The sequence below is a fragment of the Cherax quadricarinatus genome, chromosome 7 (genome assembly GCF_038502225.1).
Source record: "Cherax quadricarinatus isolate ZL_2023a chromosome 7, ASM3850222v1, whole genome shotgun sequence".
NCBI lineage: Eukaryota > Metazoa > Arthropoda > Malacostraca > Decapoda > Parastacidae > Cherax > Cherax quadricarinatus.
Window position 1 is genome coordinate 26,469,700 of NC_091298.1, and position 13,653 is coordinate 26,483,352.

General features: G+C 37.2%; 1 protein-coding gene across 1 annotated transcript in view; it reads left to right on the top strand.

Moving 5' to 3' along the window:
• LOC128686738 (opioid-binding protein/cell adhesion molecule homolog) overlaps positions 1–13,653 on the top strand; it is a 429,758-nt gene that overhangs the window by 177,588 nt on the left and 238,517 nt on the right. The window contains exons 3-4 of the mRNA XM_053773771.2: positions 4,254–4,331; positions 10,687–10,819. Coding sequence (XP_053629746.1) covers positions 4,254–4,331; positions 10,687–10,819 — 211 coding nt within the window. The remainder of the gene's footprint in view (positions 1–4,253; positions 4,332–10,686; positions 10,820–13,653) is intronic.

Here is a 13,653-nt window from a genome sequence, read left to right on the forward strand (position 1 = left end):
AGTTTTGGAGTGGTTGGTGCTATTATTTAATAAATGTATGGAAGAGGGTAAGGTACCTAGGGATTGGCAGAGAGCATGCATAGTTCCTTTGTATAAAGGCAAATGGGACAAAATGTAGTGCAAAAATAATAGGGAAATAAGTCTGAGTATACCTGGTAAAATGTATGGTAGAGTTATTGTTGAAAGAATTAAGAGTATTATAGCAGATGAACATGGAGGCTTTAGGAAAGGTAGGAGGTGTGTAAACCAAATAAACAGTGTGTACATAAGAGTAAAAAAGTTTTTTGACACATGGATTTGGAAAAGGTGTATGACAGGGTGGATAGGGGGGCAATGTGGCAGATGTTGCAAATGTATGGAATAAGAGGTAGGTTACTGAAAGCAATGAAGAGTTTTTACGAGGATAGTGATGCTCAGGTTAGAGTATGTAATAGTAGGCCTTAGACAAGGATGTGTGATATCACCATGGTTGTTCAATATATTTACAGATGGGGTTCTAAGAGAATTGAATGCGATGGTGTTGGCAAGAGGTGTGGAGTTAAAAGATATAGAATCTAACACGAAGTGGGAGTTGTCACAGTTGCTCTTTGCTGATGACACTGTGCTTTTGGGAGATTCTGTAGAGAAGTTGCAGAGGTTGGTGGATGAGTTTGGTAGGGCATGTAAAAGAAGAAAATTAAAAGTGAATATAAGAAAGAGTAAGGTTATGGTGATAACAGAAAAAATAGGTGACGAGAGATTGGATATCAGATTATAGGGAGAGAGTATGGAGGAGGTGAATGTATTCACATATTTAGGAGTGCACGTGTCAGCAGATGGGTCTATGAAAGATGAAGTGAATCATAGAATTGATGAGGGGAAAAGGCGAGTGGTGCACTGAGGAGCCTGTGGAGACAAAGAACTTTGTCCTTGGAAGCAAAGAGGGGAATGTATGAGAGTATAGTTTTACCAACGCTCTTATATGGGTGTGAAACATGGTTGGGAAATGTTGCAACAAGGAGAAGGCTGGAGGCAGTGGAGATGTCTGAGGGCAATGTGCGGTGTGAATATAATGCAGAGAATTCGTAGTTTGGAAATAAGGAGCTGGTGCAGGATTACCAAAACTGTTAGACAGAAAGCTGAGGAAGAGTTATTGAGGTGGCTCGGACAAATAGAATGACTTCGAGAGTATATAAATCTGTAGTGGAGGGAAGGCGGGGTAGGGGTCGCCCTAGGAAAGGTTGGATGGAGGGGGTAAAGGAGGTTTAGTGTGTGAGGGGCTTTGACTTCCAGCAAGCATGCGTGTGTATGTTAGAAAGGAGCGAATGGAGACAAATGGCTTTTAGGACTTGACTTGCTGTTGGAGTGTGAGCAGGGTAACATTTATAAAGGGGTTCAGGGAAACCGTCAGGCCGGACTTGAGTCCTGGAGATGGGAAGTACAATGCCTGCACTCTGAAGGAGGGGTGTTAATGTTGCAGTTTTATAACTGTAGTGTAAGTGTGCCTCTGGCAAGACAGTGATGGAGTGAATGATGAAAATTTTTCTTTTTCGGGCCACCCTGCCTTGGTGGGAGAAGGAGATATATATATATATATATATATATATATATATATATATATATATATATATATATATATATATATATATATGCCTAGACAACATTGTTCAAAGATTCTTCTAAAAATGATGAGTACTCCTCCTTTAAGAGTATCTTTTAGGAAAAATATTCTGGGATTCTATTTAAGATAAATCTTTCGTTATATATTTCCGCAAAATGTTGTCAGGATATCATATAGATTCTTTAAATGTTAATTATTGTGTTATTAACAATACAGGTAACTGCAAATATTAAACCAACTCTGATTCTCCTATTATTTTGAGTTACTTTGCTGTGTCTGTGTTTTCCACACAGATGCTGTGAATAACTGTATGGATACATCTATACAGTTATGGAAAACAACTATGATAACAATATGAACGTGTTCTATCACTTTTTCAGTGAAACTAGAAAAGTATAAATAAGGGCACAGATATTTATGGCAAATTTCAAAGTTTAAGAAATAAAATATTTTGGTTCAAGTATGTTGAAGGCTATGTCAGATATCTCCAGGTATTTCATAATTTATGAACTATTTGATCCAGGCGCACAGAGCTCTTACAAGCATGAAAGAGAACACTGAATTCTTAACCTTGTTAATGCATGACAGATATCTTTCGAGTTTAAACTCGTTGCACTTTTTAATAATTCAAACACTTAGAAATGGTATCGGGTTATTTTTATTCAAACTCAACACTAAATCTTATGGTTGGGACTTGGCTATTTAATTCAATTATGAAATTTATTAAAATATCCATTTCTGAAGATCATTCATATATCTCTACTCTGGTATTTTGCATTATGGGGCACATTTCTAAGTGCCAATATGGTGTAAAAAAATATTAACGACTAGGGTATGGGAATTTTTCATAACCATACCAACTTTTACATGAAGTACTCATCAAACACAAATTTGATATCATTGCTACAATATAATAGGTTCAGTTGTTGTGAACAAAGGCAAAAGTTAAATATAATTGCACTGTTATTTAAAAAAAAAATTAAGTCAACAACAGGGACCCTAGCAAATATTTTTATATCAAGAGTAATTATTGTGATCTAAACACAGTTTATTTAATTAGTCCATTTGATTCCTATTGTTTATTAAATTAAAAGCGTTACCTACAAAAGAGTTGAGAATACTTACTAACCTCTTTTATTATTTCCAACAGAATCAATGGAACTAATTATGTTCTTAGTTGGATTATTTGGGTTATGAAGAGTATATAAGAAAAGCCTGGAATTAATATTAAACAGAACAAATATAGCATTAAATCAGGCTAATAGTTTAATGATCTGTTTAGTCATGTAAGAAATTACCATCATTTTGAGAAGTTAAAAATGAAAACTTGGTGACATGTTAAGTGATTGAATGAAATATAATACTGTTTTCAAACTGTGTAACAGCAAATTCTGAGTTACACATGTTGTTCATGATCACCATATAAACGGGTAATTCCCTTTTATCTAGTGAACCAAGAAAACAAATGTTATCTTACTTTTTTCTAATAAAACTGCTTCTCAAAAATCTACAACAAATCCATCACCAGTATGGTAGAAGACATACGATCAGTAAGGTACTCACGAGCTCTGCAGTCTTCCAACATATCGAATCTGGCAATCACACTATCACCTAGGAAGGTACCGATAAAATTCACAAAATTTAAGACAAATAGAAAACGTTAGAAGCAACGTTAATCGAGCACCAGTTAAACTAACTTTTCAATAGGACACTTAATACCCGACTTAATGTTTTATTAAACATTTAGAAGTTTACCCCAACATTGAATATAATTTTGAATCCAAACCCCGTTCAACTGGCAAGTTTCCAAGAAGCTGCACACCTCACCCAAATATATACTACTTCAAGTCAAACTCTGACTCACCTACATGGAGCACTTGCTATCCCAGCAAGTCACGATTATTTAACAGGATTTTTCTCACAATTTGAAATGTGCTAAACACCTTAGACGAAAATGAAAATATGCAAAAGAAATTTCTCGTACCTTTGTCTCCGAGTCAGTTTACGCTTATTATTAACACACACACACACACACACACACACACACACACACACACACATTATATATATACATTATGCAAATATCGCATACTAAGCGATACAGGATGCAAAATAATCACGTCCATGTGAAGACGTCCTTTGGGAACGTACTTACTCGGACATCCTCTTCTCTCTTTTCTGCAAATTTGCAAGTTCCTGATGGTGTGTTGATTGCAACACGAAAGGCCTAGAGCTATCATTTTACTCCCCCCATGGTTGATTTGCATTATATATATATATATATATATATATATATATATATATATATATATATATATATATATATATATATATATATATATATATATATATATATATATAATGCAAAACAACCACTGTGAAAGAATAGAGAAATTCCAAGCGCTTTCGTGACTACTCACATTATCAATGAACAATGATAATGTTCCTTGATAATGTGAGTAGTCACGAAAGCGCTTGGAATTTCTTTATTGTTTCACAGTGGTTGTTTTGCATATTCTGAAATCACCTGTTTACTGTGATCTTATTGTGTGTGTATATATATATATATATATATATATATATATATATACATTAGTATTTTTTTGTGTATTTGCCACCGATGACATGACTAATGAGGTGAGGTGTGTGACAGGTGTCGTGGATGAGGCAGCGGGATCTACACGTCATCTCCGCCAATCAGCTCATCTTCACCTCCGACGACAGGTTCAAGGTACGACAACTCGAATTTGGTATCAGCCTTTGTCTTTATATCTCTAGGTTTACCCTTTAAAAAAAAAAGATCCCCGCTTGTTTCCTTTTATGCATCTTATAGCTTCAAGTAGCTCGCCGTTCTTCTGTCTCTCACTCTCCTCAATGCAGGTTCTCCTGATGCCACACAGGAAGCTTCAACATGCCACGAAGCTGGGCTAAGGGTCAATACTCGAAGAGATTGACTATGCACACAGTTGTAAAGGCGCCGACGTCTCACTCTGATTTGTAAGGCACTACTACATGTTTGGTCCAACTATGACGTGTCGTGATGTACTGCAGGGACACAGTTAAGATGGGGAAGGCCGTTCAAGAAAATTACGTATAAACATACTGCCAGCGAAATTCTCATTATAAAGTTTTGTAGTTGGTGCGGTCAAGCGTATATGAAATTCGTCTTAATCTTGTAATTATCCTGACTGCCGTGCTTGTAGAGTTCAACTTTTCGTTCTTCACAGTACCTGTAAGTCAAAAAATTGCCCAACATATTTTTCTTTTTTTGTCAGTGTGTCTTCTACTTATAAACGCTCTGCTAACTAGTGATCATCGCTACCTGTATCTGACCTGTAGTCAATATTGACTCAGGCGATATTGACTGTAGGTCAAATATGGAAACATCAATGTAGTTATTTTCTCTAAGAAGTAAAGGTCGAGTCGTGTCATTTTAGCGAATCTCCTTACACTTGATGCCCATATTCACAGGCAATTGATAGATGTAGCTTTAGTTAACTGTTCTGGGTCGAGGACAAAAGTACACTAATGGAAATAATCCATGCTGCTTGATTTTTTTTAGGGGATGATCTTAGCCAATGACCCTTTGGGGTATAATAATTTGAAAAAGGTGTCTTCATATGTACGAAACAGATTTATTTTTAGATGGGTACTGTCGTTGATATTACACAAGAGCAAAGTACGAATGGAGTGTATCAAATTCTGTTTCATTAAGAACTTCTCTAAAAGTCCGATAACGATTGTAATCAATATGAAGGTGTAGTATGGAGCCAGACGTGGTGTCAGACGCAGTAAATACACCTGATCTTGGGTTCACCCACTGAATGATGCCTTGCACTGGAAAAGTTCAGTATCTCAGCCTCTTTTACAGCTTTTCCTCTCTTCTACTGGCGTATTAGAATGTTATCATAAATTAAGGTCATATTACCAACGACTGTAAACATTGACATTCATCTGTAGTTTCTAACCATTATCTGCATCTTCCTATTATGTATTTGGGGTACGTGTACATACTACGAAAATAGCCATACACTCTGTGTTAGAGCTGTCTGAGGCGAGTCAACAGCTCGGCCTCGTCAGACGACAATGCATGATGATTTGAATGTTGCACAAATTCGTTGGTTACCCTGCCTCGGTGGGAGACTGTCGTTGTATTAAAAATATACAATTTACATTTCATCTTTTACAAAGAAATAATGAAAGTTTCTCAAAATATCTGGTAAATAGTTTCACTAAAATGGTACTCTGACATCACATACGTTATTGTACTGCTCTTTATTCCTCAGTAAGTGAGTAATCAAATAAGTAGGTTTAAAGAAAGCGAATTAAGGTTTGCCACATAATTTCCACTTAGTATGAGCAAGAACTCATCTAAAATCAAGTCTTTCTGATATCTTTAAAGATACATATTTTTCATTAATTTTAATGTAAAAATTTGTATTTTTGCACCAAAAGAATCTTAGAAAACTTACCTAACCTTATTATAACAAGCTCAATTTATTTTAGCCTAATCCAACTAAATATATTCTAGATACGCTTACAATAATTTAATACTAAACAAACACAATGAAATATATTTTCTCGTTAGGTTCAGAATGATTTTTACGAAATTATTGCATACACAAATTTTCGCTTGTCTTGTTAGGCAAGATGAGTGGTGCTATTTAAGCCAAGATTGCAAGCTTTACATATTCGGCACATTATATATATATATATATATATATATATATATATATATATATATATATATATATATATATATATATATATATATATATATATATATATTTGTGTGTGTGTGTGTGTGTGTGTGTGTGTGTGTGTGTGTGTGTGTGTGTGTGTGTGTATTTTGATTTATTCTTAATCGACAATAACAGAATCTGACAACTCTGGCCTTTATGATAAAGCTGATAAATCAGCCAGAGAAAGTACTTTGAAGGAAAGATTCATATGTACCGTCAATCTATGTCACGTATTAAAAATAGCATTAAGAGAAGTAAATTTGAATCTGAAGGTTTTAGGAATGTATTTTAAAGCCTAAGTAGAGAGAGGAGGGGGAAAGGTCCGTCAGACCGAGACAAAGACAAATATTTCCTCGCTGTTTAGAGCATGCAGAAGTGGACAAAAAAAAAAAAGAGAGAGAAATCTCTATTTCGAGGAACATATATGGAATTCAGAAGCCTTTTGGGTGAGTAGAAGGTGAAAGATTTGTATCACTATTCACTATGCTCCTCGCTGAATTACCTCACCACGTTGCTCTCACCTGCGTCACTTGCAATCCTGCTCAACTTAACGCTGGAATACCAACGCTCCATGGAACTACGATATAACATAGAAAATGGGTATGACTGGAACCCATGGAAAGCTTGTCCTAAAAGCAGTAGGTCAGTATTCCCACCACAAGACTATGTGGTGAGAATACTTTAGAGAGGTTGACATGCATTTCACTGTGACAACAAATGCAAGTTTTTATAGACGAGTCTGACACCCACATGGCTCAAGTCCCTTCAGAGTCACTGCCGGAGATTCGCGATAAATAACTCTTGGAACGGATGTGATGAAATCCAGGTTTAACCCATTCAGAAAACAGCAAGCAAGTGCTTTCTCTACTGCATCACGCAGGCTTATTAAGATCCGTAAAACTGATGAATTCGATTCATGTGTAACATCTAATAAATAATTAGGAGATAATGAATGAAGTAATCAGTCTCTTGGCCTTGAAAATGTTGAAACTCAGACAGTAGAGGAGGTAATCAGTCCCTTAGCCTAGATATTCACAACATTGGCCGCCATGCGGTAGAGAGCTTCAAGCTTGATCTCATTGTTGCCATGTACCTGTGACAGTCGTCCGTAAACACTTTGCATTTGTTGTCACTGTTGATTCCATGCTAACCTGTCTTGTGTGTAGAAATTGAACTCGTGTGGTCTAGTAGGGAGAACATTGGTGTGCCAGTTTAAGGACTGGTTTCCAATGAGCTCATTACAATAGTTATGATTATCGTGAAACATTGACTTCTATATATTCCACTGCCAGACAAAAGAAAACCGTTAATGTTATGTGGTTATTTACGGTTTAAGTATAGGTAAATAGAGGTTAAGGTATGTAAACCTAACCTAGGATAAAAAATATAACCATGTGTATAAAGGCTACTTGAGGCTAAATCCAGGAACTGTAAAGTGTGTATGCGCAAACGACCGTCCTGTTTGGAGGAGAGGTTGTCAGCGTGAACCACGATTACATCCTCATGATTACATCCTAGCGGCTGGCTGGAGGCTCAGCCACAAGCACCTCTGTCAGTTCCTGTGTAAAGGAACCCCCTTTACACGAGGCTCGCTCTGTTGACATCACCACCACCATCACAACCGTCAGCACCAGCACCACCACCATCATTCCAATCACCACCACCACCACTACCCTCATCACCACTATCCCAACCATCATCACCAGCACCACCATCATTATTCCTAGTATCACCACTACCAGCACCACCATCATCATTATTCCTAATATCACCACCACCAATGCCAGCACCATCACCACCACCATCCCAACCATCATCACCAGCACCATCATCATTATTCCTAATATCACCACCACCACTACCAACACCATCATCCCAACCATCATCACTAGCACCACCAGTATCATTATTATACCCAATATCACCAGCACCACCACCATCATCATTCCTAATATCAGCACCATCACTAGCACCGTCATGACCATCATCACCACTGCGACCATCACTATCATTATTTTCGTCATTGCATTCACCACAATCATAATCATGATTATTGTAATAATTATATGTCTGCTATTAAAAAATAATTCATAATTATAATAAATATTACTAAATCTAAGCACGTTGGAAAAAATATATTTTCCAATCATCTCCTAAATTACTGAATTGCTGAAATAAAATTAATTCAAATAATTTGTAATTTTAATGGGAAAATTGATTGTGTCCTAAACTTGAATATCTATAAACAAATCAGTACATTAAATTGGTACCGAAATCATTTACAAATTAAAATTCAACTTTTTAAAATGCAATAATCAAGTATCTCTTACAAATAATTTAGGCCACGAGAGAGAGAGAGAGAGAGAGAGAGAGAGAGAGAGAGAGAGAGTATCTCGCATCTGCTTGACAGTAGGGGTTGCAAGATCCTGTACGTGGCACAAGTACGCTCGCACCTTGAGTATGCTCCACTTTCTTGGTTTGCCTGCCCCCCCCCTTTCATCTGCGACTGCTTGACAGAGTAGAGAACAGAGCAAGACGTCTCATCTCTCGCCTGGACCCATCCTGGATAGATCTGTCATTTCAGCAGAGCCTTCAACATAGGAGGGATGTGGGTGGCCTTACTGTTATGTACAAGGCCAATATTGTCAAAATACCACACTTGGATCCACTTCGAGGACAGCGTGAAACAAGCTTTTATGCCACAAGACGGGCAGAAAGCAGCAACTTCACTCTGGCTGTACCCTTCTCCAGAACATCACTCCATCTGAGATCATACATACCCAGGATGACTAGAGTATGGAACACATTCGTACAGCATAATGATGTCAACGAGATAAAGTCAGTTGATCAAATGAAAATGCTGGCCCACAGGTGGCTCCAACTTCATCCTGTTTCCTACTTGTATGTCTCATAACAATAAAAATGCTTTCAAATGAGCTGATGTAGGTAACAGCTCTTAGTTTGCCAATAAAGTTAGGAATCCTTAACCTGTAAATAGCTGTCAATAAAGCTAGGGATCCTTAACCTTGTCAAACCCTGTGTAAAAAAAAAGAGAGAGAGAGAGAGAGAGAATTATATCTAATAGATTTAAAAGATTTGTATGCACTAAAAGACTGGTTTGTGTGCTGGCGGTAGTGTTGTAGAAGGCTCGTGACCACTTCAGTTATTGGTGTGTTATATCTTTGCTTGTAGAAGTTAGTGATACCTCAGTAACTGTTGTAAGTGTACTTGTAGAGGCTACTGATACCTCAGTAATTGGTGTTATAATTGTACTTGTAGAGGTTGTAAGACCGCAGTAACTGGTGTGTTATAACAAAGTTTGCTACAAGATATCATCACGTTGGATAATTACTTAATTTTAATTGATATACTCGTGAGTAAATATCGTGTGCTTTTAGCCAGGCCTTGACAATCCATTGGTCACAGAGGAGCCGAGATTGACAAAAGAGAACTCGTTAATCGAACTTAATAATATGCTTTACCTGAATTATTTATACTGAAACCTATACATTGTATACAATGCAAATAATTATATATAATTGTTCTTGAGCATGCGAGGTCACGCTAGGTCAGGTCATCCTGGGATCACCTTAGGCAACTTTCCTCTGACAATAATATTGTTACATTTCACAATGTTCTCCATTTTTCATACCGTGACCACTATATCAGTACTGTACTGTTTATAATGTGCTCTTTATTTAACAATGCACCGTTCAGTTTATGATTTCCTCTTTATTTTACAATGTTCCACTTATTATGTACTCAGTGATGTTCCATTACCATCACACCTTTTGTGTACCAGTATTCTGTCATTTCAACAACTTTTACCTAAGCAGCCATTAAACCTGCTACGTATCTTTTAATTAAGCCATCCCTTTCTCGTAAACCACATATCATACCAACAAACGTTTCCTAACTACACTTTTTCCTTTAGCCAACGATTCTTCCCTTGATAACTTCCTAAACGTGTACAGATATGCCGAGTTTTAAACCAACTATGCATCGTGTGAATAAGACACATACCCACGGTTAAAGCTTTTGTTGAAATGACTTTTTTTGCTACTAGTGGCTTTATTAATTCTAAGTATGGTTGACTGAGCAATTAGTGGCGAAACGCTTATGTTTATTCTTCCCATAATTTGTTGGCATGTAACTGTACTGGTTCAACCAGCTATTCCTGCCCCTTTAGTTCAACCAGCCACATAAATATCAACACTTCCTAATTATTATTATTATAATCAAAAAGACAACACTTCCTAAAGCAACGCTCCCTCCCTACTTTCTCTAGGATCACTGGTGTAGCCCAGATGTCTGCTAACACTGCTTTTGGATCTTCCCGAGCAGGTGAGGATGGACAACGAAACCTCTTCCTTCACATTGGAGGTGGGTGCAGCTCTAACTAACGACTCCGGTGTCTACGAGTGTCAGATCAACACCAGACCCAAGCTTTCTCGCCCAGTCACCCTCACTGTACAGGGTGAGTCTTAAAATGAGTTTGAGGAACCTTTTCTAATAAGACATCTTTCAACAGAGCAAGATTTATTGGGACATCGGACACCTAATAGCGAAACAATTTTCTAATTGAGGCTTATTTTAATGTGTGTGTGTGTGTGTGTGTGTGTGTGTGTGTGTGTGTGTGTGTGTGTGTGTGTGTGTGTCTTTTCTGTCGTCAGTACGATCTTCAACCCACTTTAATGCACTTTTACTCATATTCTCATCCTCTCTCTCTCAAGTCTCGTATTTTTAACAAGCCTTTTCTCAGAAGGTGGGTTAAAACATGACCCCCTCCCCTCGTCCCTGTATTTTACTCTTTCAGAGAGCAAACATTTTTATGTTGACATTTGACATGTTGTCTAATATCGTGGTCAGAGTTTCATTTCCACTGCTAAAGTCTCTTAAAAAATCCCTCAATGCAAGAGTCTTTCAAAATTGTCTAAGTTTTTGTTCTTGGCAGTTGTGATGTACTGATGCTAGTGGTTAAGGTGTTGGTGATAGTTGTACAGTGGTAAGGGGTAGCGGGTATTTTTTGTCTTGGGTGTAATGATGGTGGTGGTAATATTAGTTGTGCTGAAGATAGTGGATGTAATTTTTAATCGTGGTGGTGTTAGTGGTAATAGCTGCTGTCGTGTGGGTGGTTGGGAGGTAATGACATGAAATACAGACACTATTTTGATGAAAAAAGACAAATGCTGTTACTCGAAATCGCTCTTGACGATGTTTCGACCATGTAGTTACCTTTAGCAAGTCACAGGCAAATGAGTCTAGTCCGGGAGGAAGAGTTTGTAGTGAATTAAAGTGAGGTGAAGAACAGTGAGGCATATCTTAAATGTCCCAAGTTTTCTGGCAAGATGTTCAGCAAAGCTGTAGAAACCATTGTTCTGGATGAAATTATTTTTAACACTAATGAGTGCACTTTAAAGGCATCAACTTCTTCGTGTTTCGTCCTCCATCGCAATTAGTAGTGCACCATCACAATTTATCAGTTTATGTGGAAACTACAGTTTATGAACAATGCATTGTTTAGGTTATCTGTTATAATGATGAACTGCTGCTTTGCATTGCGCCTGTATAGGTCTGTGGATGACCAGACTTTGTGGATGTTGTTCACTTCTATAGAAATGAAGATAAATGGTTCATTGAACCGACAACTTGATAAATTAGACACGCGTTACACTTGGTAACTTTATTGCGGAAACTTTCCGCCACAAATTGATGTCCTCAGTCCAAAACAGAGAATAAATATTGAAGATCAGGAGTTTGAGATAAGTCCCACAGCCTGAGTTGATGTAATCAGCCCATCAGTATGATAAGACTGCACATAAGATGATTGCACTTCATTAGATATGAAAACCTTTTATGAAAAATATCATAATTTATATTGGTGTCGTGGTCTGGGTAAAAGTGGAAAAGATCGTGTTGGTTACATGGGTTTCCGATAAACTGCGAACCAAGTTCGTTGCCAGATTTTTATTAAAAGGCATTCACAAGCTATCACATGTAAACTAATTTTATCATTTCTTCAATAAAAAAAAAAGTCACAGTGGCACCGGCAGACCCATAAACCAATAAGATACACCCACGAGGACCAGTATCCCAATTAATTTATTAGTGTTAGCTCTAATTCCTTGAATCAAGAGCCATTCACCAGCATCAAAAGATCTGCTTGATTTTGGTCTGTGTAGGTGGCAACTTTCTAATTTTAAAAAACTAGGAAAATTTAAAAAAAAAATTTGTGCTGATATATTTTACTTAGAGGAAACTCTGGATTGTTTCCGGACTGTGTAAGATTCCAATTTGCAAAAATTTATTTCTACTCCTCAGCTATTCTTGTTTGACAGATCATAAGTTGTATACAGACTAGGTGGGTTTTGTTCGCTGCGTGATCCGAGAAAGGTATCTCTGTATCCCATAAGCCTAGCTCCTTCTACCTCAAGGCAAGCAAAAGGAACAGTGCAGTGCGCGCCGTGTCTAATGCAGCTAAATATCAGAGTTGCTATTTGTATTTTGAAGTTGATCAGAAGAAGCTTTTCCAGTCATTGCACAACAAAAATTGAAAGTGGCTATGTAAAATTTAAAAAGTAAGATGATTAGCAACACTAGAAATCTTTATAGACGAAACGTTTCGCCTGCATTGCAGGCTTTATCAGTGGAATACAGAGATGAATCAGAATCCTGGAGACATCAGTGTTGATGGAAGACGAAGTAGACGAAGTGTAGAGGTAGTTTGATGTAATCAATCCATCACTGTAGCAGCAGGATGACAAGTCTCTTAACTAACAGACGTCATCTTGCTCCAAGTGTGATGAACTGATCACATCAAACTAATCTACATTTAGTCAGCCCTGTCTACCATCAACGCTGAAGTCTCGAGGACTCTGATTTATCTCTGTATTCGATTGGTGAAGCCTTCAACGAAGGTGAAACGTTTCGTGAATTAAGATTATTAGTGTTGCAAATGCGTCTTACTCATCAACTTATCGGTATTTATTATATGATTATATATAAAGAATAAAGAATTATAAAGAATTATTATATATAAAGAATAAAGAATTATGGGGAATCAAATACAAAATGGGAATTGACACAGTTGCTTTTTGCTGATGATACTGTGCGCATGGGAGATCCTAAAGAAAAATTGCAAAGGTTAGTGGACGAGTTTGGGAGGGTGTGTAAAGGTATAAAGTTGAAAGTGAATATAGTAAAGAATAAGGTGATGAGGGCATCAAATGATTTAGATAAAGAGAAATTGGATATCAAATTGGGGAGGAGGAGTATGGAAGAAGTGAATGTTTTCAGATACTTGGGAGTTGA